Here is an 18,833-nt window from a genome sequence, read left to right on the forward strand (position 1 = left end):
AGTCCCTTTGCGATTAGTAAGCTCACCAGTACTCTCTTTCTTCTGTTTGGAACTATGTTCCAAATAGTTGATTTTGGTAAGCCTAAGGTTTGGCTGATGTCTCCAACATTTTTATTCGTGTTTCTCAGTCTCATAATGGCTTCGTTGACTTTCACTGGCACAACTTTGGTCCTCATGTTGATAAACAGCAATAAAAGTTTCCAAAGCTGATGGAAAGACTGGATGAAAGATTGGGTGCTGAGAGCTCTCTTATACCTGCATGAAGGAGGCAATTAAACACACCTGAGCAATTACAAACACCTGTGAAGCCATGTGTCCCAAACATTATGGTGCCCTGAAATGGGGGGACTTTGTATAAACACTGCTGTAATTTCTACATGGTGAAACCAAAATGTATAAAAACGGCCTTTATTAAAATCTGACAATGTGCACTTTAACCACGTGATTATTTTCTATTACAAATCTCAAATTGTGGAGTACAGAGGCAAATAAATAAATGATGGGTCTTTGTCCCAAACATTATAGAGGGCACTGTATGTAAAGGAAAATATTTAGAGTTGACACAGTGCACAAGTTTTGCCGGTCTTTTAAGAAAAAGATTAAGAAAGATTTTTGATAACTTATCAAAGGAATACAAAAACAGAAAATGCTAGAAACACTCATTGGCAGCATCTAAAAGAAACAATTAACAGCACTGCCAGCGTTTTCTGGTTTTATTTCAGACTTCTATCATATGCATTTTAAGGATTTTCACAATTCAAAAAGATATTGGACAAAGGCATATGGTATTAGGCCACATATCTCATGCTCCTACTCTCCAAGGAACATGCGAGTATTTAGTTGGCAGTTTCTCAAAGGGACATTCACTTCAGGGTTTCTTGGCTTGATTCTAAATCAACAAGAAAATTTTATTAAACAATGCTATTACCAACATGAAAAACGTTATTTGGTTTCAAAAGCCGAGACTGCCAGCTCAGTTTGCAAATCTTGCCCGATTACTCCACACTACTCACCTTTAACACCTCCATCTTCAATCCACTATCAGAATTGGGTCCATCGGGCATTTGCAGAGCTTGTACAAATGCCTGGGTGAACTGCTGTACCACAGGGAATATCAATGCCTTGGCTGCACCCTAATGGAAATACAGAAAAAGCCTTCAGATATAACTTTTCACATCATGCAGTAGACAACCCACATAATGAGCGGACCAATGGACACACAAGGAACTGCAGGTGCTGGTTTACAAAAAAAAAGACAAATTGCTGGAATAACCCAGCAGACCTGGCAGCATCTCTGGAGAACATGGATAGGTGATTGTGGTGGTGGGGGAGAAAGGAGAAACCTGGAAGAAAGGTGGGGGCAGGACAACGCCTGGCAAGTGATAGGTGGATTCGCGGGAGGGCTTTTGATTGGCAGATGGTCAGGCAAAGGCCAGAGATGAAAAGACAAAAAGTGTGAGATAAGGATGGAAGAGGTACGAGTTGCAAGTGTGAGGGGGGAGCTATAGGTGGAAGGGGATAGGAGGTCGGGGGAAGGATTAAAATGGTTAGCAGACCAAGCGCAAGTATTCAGCAAAACAATCACCCAGTTACGCTTGTTCTTGCCGATGTAAAGGACGCCACATCAGAAACACCAAAATGCAGTGGATGAGGTGCATGTGAACCTCAGTTGTTGCAGGGGAAAGTATCTGGGGGTGGGGTGATTTTGGTGTGGAGGGATGAGTGAACCGAGGGGCTGCAGAGGGAGGTCTCTGCAGAAGGTGGAAAGGAGTGGAGATGGAAGATGTGGCTCGTGGCGGGATCTAGCTATGGAAAGGATAAGTCCACTCATGGACAAAGGAGGGAATTTACGTGCACACAAGTACCTTACATCAGTATACACCAAGCAGAAGGACAAGGATGATGGCGAGATCAGGGTGGGTATATATGAGCCAAATGAATTGCATACTTATGTTTGAGTTTCTTTACACTTACCTTTTCAACCTCCTCGATGGCACAAATAAGGTTGGCGCACGTAGTGAAGATCTCAACTGCACGTGCTCTAGTCCGAATACTGTAAACCTACAGAAACAAATGGAAATCAACACCTGGATATTTTAAACAATTCATCATCATTTAGATTGATTTATCAGTCAGAACACATGGGCATTATTGCATCTGATTAGGGGGGAAAAGGTTGACCACTCCAAGTGCAAATGTACATGCTTTGAGTATAAATAACATCTGTGTGGAGTTTATACATCATCCTATAATCACATGGATCCCGAGTGTTTTGGGTTTCTGCCACATACCAAAGGCATGCTCGATAAGTGACTAGGCTACCACAAATTACCCACAATGTAGTTGATGACAGGAGAATCTAACAAGTGTTAATATGGAAGCAAGGGGGGAAATGGGATTTGTGCAAATGGGTGCTTGATCACCAGCGCAAATGCTGAGGGCCAATGGTCCGTTTCTGTGCTTTACAACTGTATTGCTATGGTTAGCTACCCAAGTCACTGACCTGACAAAGTCGCTAGGAACTCCCAGGATAGTCCCAATCTCCAGAGGTGTCCATGACACTGTCCAAAAGAAAAGGGCAAGGACAGTAGCAATGTTGTTGAGGTCAGACAGTGCATTTAGGACGCTCCTCATTTCCTCTCCCAGTGACTGGCCAGGTACGAGGGCCTAACTAATGCCAGGGGCCAGAGACAACATCAAGCCTTACACTAGATTTTGAGCCAGAGTGAAAATTCATGTCTATATCTGACTCTAGTTGCAGCTAAATTTTACTGGTGGGCAGGGACCAGTCACCATTCAGCATGGTCACAGCATGGTTATCCACAGGTTAGTGCGACACACAAAAAAATGGATAAAGATTTCAGAATGAAATTGACTGCAATTTCAATTTGCTTTTTTATAGAGTTTAGGCTCAAAAGACTGCTAGCTTCTATAAATTATCATGCCTGCCATAGTCTCCTTCCCAGGTTTTACTCTCAGTGACGAACCAGTAATGAGCCTAAATAACAATAAGTATCAAGGATGAACAGGGAGGAACTCGGTGCGAGTGAAATTTTGACTCCGATTTGAACAGCAGGCTGTTCTTTTAGAAAAAAGCTTTCATGCATTTTTTCTGAATGGTTTGAACAAAATAAAACATTTCTCATTGAGTAGCCCACAGAAGTGGTTTGATTTGAAGTCTAATGGTCCATGTGAAACTCTGTCTTAATTCAAAACTATTTGCTAAAGATAGACACAAAAAGCTGGTGTAACTCAGCGGGACAGGCAGCATGTCTGGAGAGAAAGAATGGGTGATGTTTCGGGTCAAGACTCTTCTTACCAATGACAGCAAGAAAGGAATTTGAATAAAAGCAACATTTTCTTCCTCCTATCCCTCCCCCTGAAGAGACCCGTCTAAAGATGGGTCTTGACCCGAAACGTCACTTATTCCTTCTCTCCAGAGATGCTGCCTGTCCCGCTGTTACTCCAGGTTTTTGTGTCTATCTTCGGTTTAAACCCGCATCTGCAGTTGCTTCCTACCCTATTTGCTGAATTGCAGCCAGATTTTTATCCATTGTCCTATCGGCTCCCTGGCTCTGCAATTATGGCAGCTAAACAAAGGCCTTTTGAAAATACAGTTGCACTGCCTTTATTACAATACAATTACGCTGATCAGACAATGCCACTGAAATCTACGATTATTCCTTTTTCCCCCTGTATTTTTCCATGAGACCAGTCTGTAAAGATTTCATACTCTCTCTTCACAACTCTTCTTTCACCCTTTTTAAATAGTGGAACTGTTACCAACTTTTGCGATATCGGTTATTTTGTTCTTTCTAAAGATAAGAGCTATCAAGCAACTGAAATATTGAGAGTTGATAACTGCTGCTCGTACACAGTTAAACAGAATATCAATCTTCCCCCTGTTAAATAATACCCCCCAGCCCTTCACAAATGCTCTCTCAAAACTTGTTTCCCCAGTTACTATCATGCATTAATTAGTCTCAGTCCCGGGGGGGGGGGCAAAGGAGGGATAGGAGGAAGAACACGTTGCTTTTATTCTAACTCCTTTCTATTGCTGTCATTGGTAACAATGGATGTGCCATTACGGGGACTAGGCAGATGAAGCAAAATATTTTGTGGCAGTGATAGTGGAGGTTAAATATCAGCAAAAAAGACTTATTTTCATTAGGACGACTTATGAAATCAGCCTACCCACGTGTATAATTGGAACTCAAGCCTTTTGTTAAGACAATTATTTGAATTAGTAGGAGGGGCACAAATGCTCAGGAAATTTAATTAGAAAGCTCACAAAAAATATATATACATAGCATGTATCTCTAGAGATATACATATCTCTGCCACAGCTGAAATTCTAAAGTTACCTCACACATTTCTGGCACAGCCCAGTTCCTTAAAGGAAGAAACCTGTGCCAATTTATGTGGACAAATAGGCGTTTCATTTTTTTTTAACTGTTGTGAACCACCAGTTTGAACACAATCAAGCAGCTGAGGGAGACTTGCTGTAGACAGGATCATACAGACTTCATACAGGATCATACAGGCTTACTGTACTCCCTCCTCTGTGAGCATATTCTAATCTTTTGCCATTTGTAGATTATATTCCTTGCAAATTTACTTTCATTTGCTTTTCTAATTGTCTATGACCTTTCACAAAAATGCATTCCCTTTGTTTTCATTTGATTCATCCAATGTGTTTCATTATTCAATTGTCTGATTCCCTTAATGCTGGTAAGAAAAAGGGAACATTTCTCAAGCTCCTGATTATCCTTTTAAATATTTCCCAATGCTAATTTTATCAGCTGTTCATTTTCCTTAATTTAGTTTCAAGTTTTATTCGCATCCTTTCAAAATTAGTTTTTAATAATATGACTCTTTATTTCGCTCATATGTCCTTCTTGATATACCACTTATAAAAATAATTATGATCACTATTATCTGGATGTTTCCCAACACATTTGAGATCTGCTTTGGTTCATTTTCCTGTAGCTAGATCAAGTCACACTTTAGTTTAGTTTACACATAGTGTGGAAACGGGCCCTTCGGCCCACCAATGGTCACCCATGCACTAGTTCTATCCTACATAGGATCAACTTACAGAAGCCAATATACAATATACAAACATGCATATCTTTAGAATGTGGGAGGAAACCCAAGCACCCAGAGAAAACAAACACGGTCACAGGGAGAAGGTACAAACTCCTCATGGACAGCCTCCATAATCAGGATCAAACCCGAGTCTCTGGCACTGTTAGATTGTAGCTCTACCGCCCTGTAGACTGGGGCCACCCTGTGTTCCACTGCTTACATTAAAAATTTAACATGTATCCCAAAACCAAATTTCTTTTTGGCTTTTCCCTAATTCATCAGTACATTTGGAAACAGATCTTTCACATTATTCAGTATTTTTAATTTCTCAGATTCGTTGACATATTCTTCACTAATACGTGGTCCGCAACATATTGTAAATATCCATTCCTCCTCATTTAGATTCTATTTCTATGGTAAAAGTTGAATTTGTGTTTGTAATTGCCATGATATTCTCCAGTTTGAATATTGACCCACATTTCTCCTGCCTAACCCTTTCTAGACATATGTCCCACAATATTTGGTTGAAAGTCCTAGACTTTGCTATAATTCAGTTATCCCAAAATAATCACAAAATTAAACAGTTGCCTAAAATTTGATGAATACACTACAAGCAACTTAATACATTTTATTCTGTCAAATAAGTTTGATAGCTTGCTTTTTGTTCCCTGACTATTTATGTTACTCGTATTCCTCACCTTGGTCCTTGCTTTGTCCTTGCCTATATAACCTTTGCAGGCTAGTTATATACTCCAGGGGAATCGTCAACATCACTTCCCTTCAACTCCTGCACAATTCTCCCATCACCTGCAACCAACACCACCTTCCTGACCAGGTCTTATTAGTCTAATATATCGATGGACCCAAATAATCATTACTCATGGATTCTAATCCCATTCTAGTTCATGTAGAACCATCTTCAGAGTACAGCTCTCTATTTTTCCTACATCACTGGCCCCAAATGCAACTGCTCAACCAATTTCCTTCACTTGAGAACCTCCGTGGATGTTAGAACACACACTACCAGTCAACTGTAGAGCACACTCGAATTATCATATCTTACAATTACAATCTCTTTTCAGTTTTCTTCTTCCTTACATCTGTCTCCTAATCACTATTGTTAGTGCAAGCATCATGCAAAGTCAATGCCTATGACCATTTTCCCAGGTTAAAGGTGCTTATATATTTTAATAGCCATTGACGTTTTGTAACACCATCACAAAATGTCTTCCATGTAGAGAATTTAAGTTTGAAGACAAACCCAGAGCTTCAGAAGAATGAATGGGGCCCTGGACCACGTACCTCAGCCATTGTAAAAATCTTGTACATTTCTGGCAAAATCACAGGAGCCACCAGTGGCATCTGAATGTCCGTGACCTCCCGAGTAAACTCTGCAGAAGAATGTGACAAACATTAGGAACCAAATATAGGGCCAGCCCAAAATAATTAAATAGTGCTTCTTCAGTTTAGAGCATTACCAATTGAAGAAATAGAGCAATATATTTAAAATAATATGGGGGGTCTGATGAGATGGCTCAATATTAGTACCTGTGAGGACACGCATGGCTCCATGCACAGCATTCACATCACCGCTGATCAACATCTCCATCAACAGTCGGAAGAGCTCTGGCCAGGCCTCAGGCCAGTCCCAGTGAGCTATTGCTGATATAGCGTAGGCCACACTGGATCGCACTTTACTGATCGATTCTTGCAGGCCACTTGGTAACAGTTCTCTGATGGCCACCTTAGCCTGCAACAGGAGTTAAAACAAATGGCTAATTACCTGCTTAATCCTGTGCAGTAACTGAGTTGGAGGATGACATTTAGTCAACACAGCCATCTCCATAGCAATCTTGTCTGATCTGTTCCTCAGTTCCATCCGCTTTCCCTTGAAAGTTTATTTGTCTCGTGTCTAACCTATTGCTTTTCAAATCCTGAATCGTTCACGCTACCATCATCCTCATAGGCAGTGGGTTTCAGATCATTACCACTTGCTCTGCAATAAAGTTGGATTTTGATGAGATCATACATGATTTAGCAAATTTGTAAGTGACACTAAAGTGGATGTATTGTAGATATTGCAGTACGTAGATTGTCGTACAACCTTCAATGATGGCTATCAAAAGTTGCAGCTGGATCTTGATTAGTTGGGCAAGTGGGCAGAGGAATGGTTAATGGAGGTGAATGCAGACAAATGTGAGGTGTTGCGTTTTGGGAAGACTAACCAGGGCAGGACCTTCACAGTAAATGGCAGGGCACTGGAGAGTGTTTTAGACCAGAGAGATCTAGGAGTGCCGGTACATCAGTACTCCATGGCAGGAAGCTGTCGGAGCGGACGACATGACAAGATTGAGTGGAAGCCTGGGCTGTGACTCCAACCCTGGTGCTGAGGCTCAATGGGGAAGTGACATCAAGCAGAGCCGTAATGGTGGGGGACTCGATAGTCAGAGGTGCGGACAGAAGATTCTGCGGCAACATGCAAGACTACAGGATGGTGTGTTGCCTCCCTGGTGCCAGGATCCAGGGCGTCTCGGAGCGGCTGCACGACATCCTCAAGAATGAGGGGCAGCAGGCGGAGGTTGTTGCGCACGTTGGCACAAACGATATAGGTTGGAAGAGGAAGTAGGTTCTGCAACACGAGTTTACGGAATTGGGTATAAGACTGAAAAGCAGGACCTGCGGGGTAGTGATCTCAGGATTGCTTCCAGTACCTCGTGCTAGTGAAGATAAGAACAGGAAGATATGGGGAAATTAATGTGTGGCTGAAGAGTTGGTGCAGGCGGCAGGGATTTACATTTCTGGATCATTGGAATCTCTTCTAGGGCAGGGGTGACCTGTCCAAAAGGGACAGGTTGCACCTTAACTGGAGGGGGACCAACATTCTAGCGGGCAGCTTTGCTAATGTTACACGGGAGGATTTAAACTAGATTGGCAGGGGGATGGGATCTCATACAGGACAGAGGCACATGAGAGGCTGGAAGTTGGTACGGAGGGTGGCGTGGGAAAGGTTAGTGGACAAAATAGGCAGGTGAAAGGCAAGGAGCGAGGGAGGGTTGGTTTAAACTACACGTATTTTAATGCAAGGGGCCTGGCGGGTAAGGTAGATGAGCTTAGGGCATGGATAGGTACGAACGACTGGGATGTTGTAGCCATGATTAAAACCTGGTTAAGCGAGGGGAAGGACCGGCAGCTCAATGTTCCAGGGTACATGAGCTTCAGGAGAGACAGGGGCGATGGAAAAAGAGGAAGGAGGATATCACGGCAGTGATCAGAGGTGACATTACCGAAGATTTGTCTAGTGAGGTTATATGGGTGGAGCTGAGAAACAAGAAAGTGATGGTCACCTTGTTGGGGGTGTACTATCGACCCCCGAATAGTCAACGGGAATTAGAAGAACAAATATGCAGACACTGCAGGTCAAATAAGGTTGTTGTAGTAGGGGATTATAACTTTCCCAATATAGACTGGGAAAATCAGAGTGTGAAGGGTTTAAATGGGGTGCAATTCCTCAAAAGTACGTTTTCTTAAGCAGTATGTAGAGGCTTCCACACGTGAGAGGGCAAAGCTGGAGGAAATTGGGACGGGCCAGTTAATGAAGTATTTGTGGAGGAGACTTTTCGGACCAGTGATCACAGTTCAATTAGGTTTAAGATAGTTATGGATAGGGACGGAGAGGGTCCAGATGTTAAAATGCTCAACTGGGGTAAGGCCATTTTAAAGGGTATCAAAGAAGGTCTCGCTCAAGTTGACTGGAGCAGGATATTTGAGGGGAAAGGAACATCGGCCAAGTAGGATGTTTTTAAAAGTGTGCTGACAAAAGATCAGGATATGTACATCCCCGTTAGAGTGAAGGGCAAAGCAGGCAAAAGTAACAAAGCTTGGCTGATGAGGTAAATTGTGACATTGGTCAAAAACAAGAAGGATGCATGGGACAGGTATAGGCAGCTGGGATCAAGTGCATCCCTGGAGGAGTTTCTGGAACTAAGGAGTAAACTGAAAAAGGAGATCAGAAGGGCAAAAAGGGGCAAGGAGATAGCTCTGGCGGATAGCATTAAGGACAATTCTAAAAGAATTTATAAATACATCAGGGGGAAAAGAGTAACTAGAGAAAGTGTGGGAGCTCTCAGGAATCAAAGCGGTCACCTTTGTGTGGAGCCACTGGAGATGGTGCAGTCCTCTAAGTATTTCCCCTCTGTATTTACCGAGGAGAAAGACAGTAGGACGGAGCAACTTGGGGCAGTGAATGGAAGTGTCTTGAGAGCAGTCAGTGTTACTGTTGAAGAAGTACTGAAGGTACTGTCGTGTATGAAGGTAGACAAATCTTCAGAGCCTGATCAGTTATATCCGAGGACATTGCGGGAAACTAGAGAGGAAATTGTGAGATCCCTGGTTGAAATTTACGAGTCGTCCTTAAATACAGGAGAGGTGCCGGAAGACTGGAGGGCGGCAAATGCTGTGCCTCTTTTCAAGAGTAGCTGCAGGGAAAATGCTGGGAACTATAGGCCGGTGAGCTTAACATCTGTAGTAGTAAGTTACTGGACAGTATTCTGAGGGATAGGTTATACAGGCATTTGGATCGGCATGGTCTGATTAGGGACACTCAGCATGGTTTTGTTCGTGGGAGGTCGTGTCTCACAAATCTGATTGATTTTTTTGAAGACGTGACCAAAAAGGTCGATGAGGGCAGAGCCGTAGATGTTGTGTGCATGGATTTCAGTACTTCGACAAGGTTCCGCATAGTAGGCTGCTCTGGAAGGTTAGATCGCATGGGATCCAAGGATAGCTGAATGGATAGCAAATTCGCTCTATGGAAGGAAGCAGAGGGTGATGGTGGAAGGTTGTTTCTCAGAGGCCTGTGACGAGTGGTGCACCTCAGGGTTTGGTGCTGGGCCCGTTACTGTTTGTCATCTACATCAATGATTTGGATGAGAACATACAGGGCAAGATTAGCAAGTTTGCTGATAATACAAAAGTGAGTGGTTTTGCAAATAGCAAAGATGGTTGTGTAAGATTGCAGCAGGATCTGGATTGATTTGCCAGATGGGCGGAGAAATGGTTGATGGAATTTAATACAGAGAGTGTGAGGTGTTGCATTTTGGGACGTCGAACAAGGGCAGGACCTACACAGTAAATGGTAGGCCTCTGGGTAGTGTTGTAGCAGAGGTATCTAGGAGCACAGGTGCATGGTTCCTTGAAGGTCGGGTCGCAGGTGGATAAGGTGGTCAAAAAGGCTTTTGGCACCTTCACCAGTCAGAGCATTGTGTGTAGAAGTTGGGAGGTCATGTTGCAGTTGTATAAGACGTTGGTGAGACCGCATTTAGAATATTATGTTCAGTTCTGGGCACCATGCTATAGGAAAGATATTGTCACGCTTGAAAGGGTTCAGAAAAGATTTACAAGGATCTTGCCAGGACTAGAGGGTGTGAGCTATAGGGACAGGTTGAGTTGGCTTGGTCTCCATTCCATGGAGTGCAGTTGGATGAGGGGGGATCTTAAAGAGGTGCACAACATCACGAGTGGAATAGATCGAGCTGATGCAGAGAATCTCTTGCCCAGAGGAGGGGATTCGAAGACCAGAGGTTCAAGGTGAAGGGGAAAAGATTTAATGAGAATCCAAAGGGTAACTTTTTCACACAAAGGATGGACCAAGTGCAGGCAAGTGGGACTAGTGTAGCTGGGATATTGTTGGCCGGTGTGGGCATGTTGGGCCGAAGGGCCTGTTTTTACACTATGACTCTATGTAATAGCTATGCATTTGGAAAGCAGTGACATGATCAGTCAAATTCAGCATGGATTCATGAAGGGGAAATCATGCTTGACTAATTTTCTGGAATTTTTTGAGGATGCAACAAGTAGAATGGATAAGGGAGAGCCAGTGGATGTGGTGTATCTGGACTTTCAAAAAGCCTTTGACAAGGTCCCACACAAGAGATTAGTGTGCAAAATTAGAGCACATGGTATCGAGAGTAGGGTATGGACATGGATAGAGAACAGGTTGGCAGACAGGAAGCAAAGCGGCGGAATTAATGGGTCCTTTTCAGAATGGCAGGCAGTGACTAGTGGGGTGACGCAAGGCTCAGAGCTGGGACCCGAGTTATTTACAATTTACATTAACGATTTAGACAAAGCAACATCTCCAAGTTTGCGGACGACACAAAGCTGGGTAGCCCAGTGAGCTGCAAGGAGGATGCTATAAGGGTGCAGGGTAACTTGGATAGGTAGGGTGAGTGAGCAGGTGCATAGCAGTATAATGTGGATAAATGTGAGGTTATCCAATTTGGTGGCAAGAACATGGCGGACTATTATCTGAATGGAGTCAGATTAGGACAAGGGGAGGTGCAATGAGACCTGGGCGTCCTTGTACATCAGTCACTGAAAGTAAGCATGCAGGTACAGCAGGCAGTGAAGAAAGCAAATTAAATGTTGGCCTTCATAGCGAGAGGATTTGAATGTAGGAGCAAGGAGGTCCTACTGCAGTTGTAAAGGGCCCTGGTGAGACCATACCTGGTGTACTGTGTGCAGTTTTGGTCTCCTAATTTGAGGAAGGACATTCTTGCTATTGAGGGAGTACAGCATAGGTTCACCAGGTTAATTCCCGGGATGGCAGGACTGACATATGATGAAAGAATGGATCGATTGGGCTTATATTCACTGGAATTTAGGATGAGAGGGAATCTTATAGAAACATATAAAATGCTTAAGGGATTGGACAAGCTCGATGCAGGAAAGATGTTTCCTATGTTGGGGGAGTCCAAAACTAGGAGTCGCAGTTTAAGAATAACAGGTAGGCCATTTAAGACCGAGATAAGGAAAACCTTTTTCACCCAGAGAGTTGTAAATCTGTGGAATTCTCTGCCACAGAAGGCAGTGGAGGCCATTTCACTGGATTGTTTCAAGAGTTAGATTTAGCTCTTAGGCTATGGGGAGAAAGCAGGAACAGGGTACTGATTTTGGATGATCGGCTGTGATCATATTGAATGGCGGTGCTGGCTCGAACGGCCGACTCCTGCACCTATTTTCAATGTTTCTATGTTCTATGCTTCTAAGGTCAAATTCAAGAGGAAAGTATACAGTTAATGTAAGAGTGGTAAAGGAGGTGTGCTTGCCTTCATCAGGGGCATTGATACGAGTCTCAGGAAGTCATAAAGCAGCTTTATAGAACTTTTTAATATTACAAGCAGTTTCTGTCGCCTCATTGCAGAAAGAATGTGGAGGCTTGGGAGAGGAAGCAGAAGAGGTTTAGCAGAATGTTGACGAGAGGGTATTAACTACAAGGAGAAGTTGGTCAAACCCGGATTGTTTTCCTCGAACATTGGAGGCTGATGGGAGACCCGGTAAAAGTATACGAGGCCCAGACAGGGTAGATAGTCAGACCCCCCCCCCCCCCAAGAGTGGAATTGTCAAAGCCAAGAGGGCAACATTTTAAGGCAAGGGGAGCAAATTTGAAATTGTTGAAGTCTGTGATAGCAGTGGCATATTAATTTAGGTTAGCTGCAGTCAAAGCAGTCGTAAAGGATCTCATCTGTGTCCTCAGACCAGCAATGCACTGATCGCTGAATCAAAGAGGGTTTTGGAAGGGCACATGAATGTGCAAGGAATGGAGGGATATGGATCAAGGCATAGATTAGTTTTATATGGCATAATGTTCAGCACAGATATTGTGGGCCAAAGGGCCTGGGGTTGTTCTGCTCCATGTTCATACCCACAACTAAACGAATCCGTCCTATTCTGCTACAGTTCTTTGATCTCCAAATATCTTACCAATTTCTAAATTTGCAATTTTTCTGTCTTTAATGTTTCATCCTGATGCTCACACCCAGCGAAAGAATACATCTATTAACATTTTATAAAGGCCACGTTGTGCTCTCACCCTTTCGGTAGTCTCAGGTGGGTGAAATTTCTCCGACTGATTACACCAATGATTCTCCACATACTGTTTGAGGATTACAGATGCCAGCTATGGATAAGTCAAAAAAATATTAACCAAATATTTCTATTTACACACTATTCTGCATTCGATTCTTAGAATCAGCATTACAGGTCTCTTACATAATAGGATATTAGGAGTTTTACCTTGGTCTTCCAAAGTCGAGAAGCATCAGATAGCGTGATTCAAGGTCACTGTGATAACACACTCTAAATGCATGGGACATTAACCATCCTATTTCCTCTATTTTAAACCACCTTGTGTGATTGATCACTGATCGATCAACCCTCCATAAGGGAAAGCCAAATACAAACTAGCCAATTTCTAACACAGAGACTAAGTAGAACTTCCTTTTAATTTATATCATTTGAAATTATTCTATTTTATCATGCCCCACATTTCAAAGTACTAAATTGATACTTTGAGCTATCAAGAGGTGCTTCATAGGACATTCAAATGAAAGTGAAAAAAAGGCTTTTTTGTTACACCACAGAGCTCATTTTGGGGTCAAATATGGCATCAAGACAGCAAACAGTTTGCTTCAGCTCAAGAGGCTGGTTCCCAAGGGGGAATGGAAGTGGTACCCAGATGAAAAGAGAGCCTAGCTACGGGTGAGTGTTTGCTTATCCAGAAATGGATGTTCTACAGGAACCGCACAATGAAGGAGTCTGGCTAGAACATGGTGGAAGTGCGTGCCGACTACACAATAGAAATTGACAATGTTTCCATGACTTGGGCAACATGGACAAGTTGGGTCGATGTTGGAATTAGAGTTTCAATTGGAACCTCTGACAGTATGGGGCAGTGGACAGTCAGAGAACAAAGCACACACTTAGAAAGTGAGGGAAAGACACAAATTCTCTACAATCTCCTGATAGAATGGGTAAAGAATGCAGACTCCCAAAAACCCTGGATCCCATTATAATCCAGAACTCTATCCCAAACCATAAAACACAACATCTAGTTATTTTTTGTAATGCTTCTTCAAACTGCAGATATGACTGGCAAGCCCAATATTTAATGTCTATTCCTCTTTATCCTAGCAGTCGTAGTGATAGGTAACTTTTAAAAAATCTCAGCAAATCAACTGGTGAATGTACCACAGTGATGCTGCAGAACTTTTGATATAGTAATGATGCAGGTGGTGATGTACCTGTGGTTCTCACCCTCCTTAGTGGTAGAAAATTGGGTGGTTCTGCCAGAGTAGCTGAGGCGAGTTACTGCTGTGCATTCAGTAGATAGTACACACTGCAGCCATTGTCTACTCGTTGTGGAGATAAGGGATTTTCTCTCAAGGTGCAAGAAACAGGATCAGCAGACCTTTCTATGTTTCATCAAGATCATGGCTAATTTTTAATTCAAAGTCATTTTCCACATTATCCTCATATCCCAGATATCTAAAAGTATGTTGATCTATTTTCTGAGAGAACTCAACAGCCAAGCTTCCAGAATTAATTCCACCAGTGGAGTGTCGCTACAGTGTATATCACCTACAAAATGTACGACAGACACTCATCGAGGCTGCTCTTACAGCATTGAGTTTCTAAACTCCTCAGCAAAGGGAAACATCCATGCTGCATCATGGCTGTCAAGGCATACAAAAATGTTGCATGTTTCAATTAGATCTCTTATTCTTCTGAACACGAAAGAATACAGGCTAAGTGTAATATCTCCTGAAAGGGTCAGCCTGCCTTCCTTGAAACCAGAGTACAGAAAACAATGAATTGGAGATCTTCAGACTGCAGACCAGTCTGAAAAAAGGCCCTGATCCAAAACATCACATATCCCATGTTCTCCAGAGATACTGTCTGACTGTTGAGTAACTCCATCATTTTGTGAATAAATACCTCCGATAGCAAATGTTATCCCACTTTTTAAGAAAGGAGGGAGAGAGAAAACGGGTAATTATAGACCAGTTAGTCTGACATCAGTGGTGGGGAAGATGGTGGAGTCAATTATAAAAGACGAAATTGCTGAGCATTTGGATAGCAGTAACGGGATCATTCCGAGTCAGCATGGATTTACGAAGGGGAAATCATGCTTGACAAATCTACTGGAATTTTTTGAGGATGTAACTAGGAAAATTGACAAGGGAGAGTCAGTGGATGTGGTGTACCTCGACTTTCAGAAAGCCTTCGACAAGGTCCCACATAGGAGATTAGTGGGCAAAATTAGGGCACATGGTATTGGGGGTAGGGTACTGACATGGATAGAAAATTGGTTGACAGACAGAAAGCAAAGAGTGGGGATAAATGGGTCCCTTTCGGAATGGCAGGCAGTGACCAGTGGGGTACCGCAAGGTTCGGTGCTGGGACCCCAGCTATTTACGATATACATTAATGACTTAGACGAAGGGATTAAAAGTACCATTAGCAAATTTGCAGATGATACTAAGTTGGGGGGTAGTGTGAATTGTGAGGAAGATGCAATAAGGCTGCAGGGTGACTTGGACAGGTTGTGTGAGTGGGCGGATACATGGCAGATGCAGTTTAATGTAGATAAGTGTGAGGTTATTCACTTTGGAAGTAAGAATAGAAAGGCAGATTATTATCTGAATGGTGTCAAGTTAGGAGGAGGGGGAGTTCAACGAGATCTGGGTGTCCTAGTGCATCAGTCAATGAAAGGAAGCATGCAGGTACAGCAGGCAGTGAAGAAAGCCAATGGAATGTTGGCCTTCGTAACAAGAGGAGTTGAGTATAGGAGCAAAGAGGTCCTTCTACAGTTGTACCGGGCCCTGGTGAGACCGCACCTGGAGTACTGTGTGCAGTTTTGGTCTCCAAATTTGAGGAAGGATATTCTTGCTATGGAGGGCGTGCAGCGTAGGTTCACTAGGTTAATTCCCGGAATGTCGGGATTGTCGTATGTTGAAAGGCTGGAGCGATTGGGCTTGTATACACTGGAATTTAGAAGGATGAGGGGGGATCTTATTGAAACATATAAGATAATTAGGGGATTGGACACATTAGAGGCAGATAACATGTTCCCAATGTTGGGGGAGTCCAGAACAAGGGGCCACAGTTTAAGAATAAGGGGTAGGCCATTTAGAACGGAGATGAGGAAGAACTTTTTCAGTCAGTGGTGAAGGTGTGGAATTCTCTGCCTCAGAAGGCAGTGGAGGCCAGTTCGTTGGATGCTTTCAAGAGAGAGCTGGATAGAGCTCTTAAGGATAGCGGAGTGAGGGGGTATGGGGAGAAGGCAGGAACGGGGTACTGATTGAGAGTGATCAGCCATGATCGCATTGAATGGCGGAGCTGGCTCAAAGGGCTGAATGGCCTACTCCTGCACCTATTGTCTATTGTCTATTGTCTATTGTACCAGCATCTGCAGTTATTTTCTTATACTTTAGCAGTTTGTCTCCTTTCCTTGAAACCAGTTGAGTGAACCTTTTTCAGCACTCCCTCTATTCTTAAAACAAAAATTATAAAATACCCCATCTGGTCTCACCAAGGCCCTATACAATTGCAATAAGACTTCCATATCTTATATTTAAGGCTATTAAAGGCTAACATTTGTGTCCTTGAGCACTTGCCACATCTGCAGATTAATAGATACGGTATAAATCAAGCAGCCAGCTTTTTCAAAGTGTTGTTATTTTGCTACTTGAGTGTTTTTGGAGTCTCATTCTTCCAAAGAATTCTATCATGCTCTCAACTATGTCTTAATAGAATGCCCACCATTTGAGCAACCAATAGCCACAGGCTTACTAAGCCAGCTCAGGTTTTGGCAGAGCTCAATGACATGAAGGATGTCAAATGATTTTAAATACCAGACATCCGTCATTTTAACTTGTTTCCTTTAAATTTTAGCACTCAACTTATTTGCATCACTTCTTTTATTTGTAGGTGTCCGTCCAGGATTGGCCACACATCAGCAAAACTTGAACATAAATAAACTAAAGTTCTATCCTGCACTCATGACCGAAAAAACAATGCCAACACACTCAGAGAATAATTCCACCATAAATTTTGCCCTGTAACCACATTGCTGTTAGTGATTGAGACTGAAGTGACAATTGATTAATGTGACCTATCTCCACCATCAAATTTTCTAGCTAGGAAATCACAAAGAATTGCTGTAGTTTCCTCCATACATTAAAGATACCATTCTCCAAGACAACTGATTCTTTGCTGTACAGTTTTTTTGCTGAGAACCCAAAAGTGCTGTTGCTCTACCTCATTATACAACACATTGTGAAGCAAACTAAAGAAAGATATTCACGTTCCCTTATACGAGACATCGCCAAGACATCTTCTGCATACCTGCCGGATAGCCAGAACGCCCTGGGGATCCACCGTCAACTCAGCTAGGTGAACACCAAATTCTGAAACAGAGTACAACTACCTATCAGCAGGAACAGATTTTACTTCATATGCTATTTGCATCAAGCGCACAACACAAGAGGGGTGTAAAGTAAGAAAAAAATCACTAAGAGGCCAAGGGAGGGAGGGAATGGGAACTGGAGAGACAAAGGGAGGGGAGAGAGTGTGGGCAAGGAGAAAAGAGGGCTCTGCGGAGGCAGAAATGAGAACTGGACAAGTATGCAGTCGGGCAAAAAGGACAAGGGAAATGAAGGGAAAAAAAGGAGTTGCAAGGGAAATTGGACAAGGAAGCCAGGGCAGAGGAGGAATCGGGACATGCACCTGAAGTCAACTGAGGGAAGGGATGCAGAGTTCAAGGGCAAACAGGGGAGTCAACAGGGAGGGAGAAATCTTATCCCCATTCCCCTCCCATCTGTCCCCTTTGTAATTATTCCAGTCCAAACAGTTCTCTCTCAAAATATCCCTTCCTTCCCTACAACCTCACCCTTCCATGTACCACCCCTCCTCCATCCCATCCATGTCCCTCTCTACTCATCATCCATGACCCCCCCCCCCCCCACCTCATCCTTCCACCCCCACCTCATCCCTGCTCACTCCACATCCCCGCATCCTTCACCGGACATCCACCCCCATCTCATCCCTACCGCCCTCCATCCCTACCCCACCCTTACTTCTTCCCTGTGCCACCCCACCCGCCTCGTGCTGGCCCCTTCTAATCCGCCTCACCCCCACCCCCACCCCCTCTCTTCATTCCTGCCTGCAGCACCCCCCATCGCTGCCCCCTCCACATCGTCAGTCCTCCACCGCCTCATCCCTCCTCACCATTCCCAACCCCCGTTACCTCCCCCCTCCCCCTCCCCCTCCCCCTCCCCCTCCCCCTCCCCCTCCCCCTCCCCCTCCCCCTCCCCGACGCTCACCCTCCGTCACCTCCAGCACTTTGATCTGCTCCTCCCCCGCGGCCCGCACCTCCTGCACTGGGGAGAGGATGGAGCCCAGCGCTTCGAAGAGCGCCTCTTTCAGACCCTGCTGCACGGGCCCAGCGGGAGCTGCCGTGATTGGGTTAGTGGGGACGTTGGCTGCTGGAGCAACGCTCGAATGACCTGGACCGGCCGCCACTCCGGCACCCGCTCTTGCTGCCGCCATCTTCCCGCTCACACTCAGTGGCTCAGGCGGTAAACACACCGGAAGTAGCGACTGCGCACGCGCGCACCCCGTTGATCTCCGTGCGCAGGCGCGCGGCCACCAAGCGCAAGCGTCACTTGAGCGCGCATGCGCTTATACCCCACTGGCCGCAGATCTTCATGAAAGTAGCAATACGGAGGAGGTTGATGGACCAGGAGGGAGTGATGCGGAGGAGAGGGATAGTTTAGTTTATTGTCACGTGTACCGAGGTACAGTGAAAAGTTTTTGTTGCATGCTAATCAGTCAGCGGAAAGACAATAAATGATTGCAATCGAGCGATTTACAATATAGAGATACATGATTAATATTAATATAGC

General features: G+C 43.9%; 1 protein-coding gene across 1 annotated transcript in view; it reads right to left on the minus strand.

Moving 5' to 3' along the window:
• The window catches only part of ipo9 (importin 9), a 68,993-nt gene extending 50,492 nt beyond the window's left edge, over positions 1-18,501 (minus strand). The window contains exons 1-7 of the mRNA XM_078420784.1: positions 18,252-18,501; positions 17,275-17,336; positions 12,959-13,045; positions 6,637-6,838; positions 6,391-6,479; positions 1,975-2,061; positions 1,014-1,133 (exon numbers count right to left, since the gene is read on the minus strand). Coding sequence (XP_078276910.1) covers positions 1,014-1,133; positions 1,975-2,061; positions 6,391-6,479; positions 6,637-6,838; positions 12,959-13,045; positions 17,275-17,336; positions 18,252-18,477 — 873 coding nt within the window. The 5' untranslated portion in view covers positions 18,478-18,501. The remainder of the gene's footprint in view (positions 1-1,013; positions 1,134-1,974; positions 2,062-6,390; positions 6,480-6,636; positions 6,839-12,958; positions 13,046-17,274; positions 17,337-18,251) is intronic.
• Between the last annotated feature and the right edge of the window lie 332 nt (positions 18,502-18,833).

Source organism: Rhinoraja longicauda, chromosome 24 (genome assembly GCF_053455715.1).
Source record: "Rhinoraja longicauda isolate Sanriku21f chromosome 24, sRhiLon1.1, whole genome shotgun sequence".
NCBI classification, from domain to species: domain Eukaryota; kingdom Metazoa; phylum Chordata; class Chondrichthyes; order Rajiformes; family Arhynchobatidae; genus Rhinoraja; species Rhinoraja longicauda.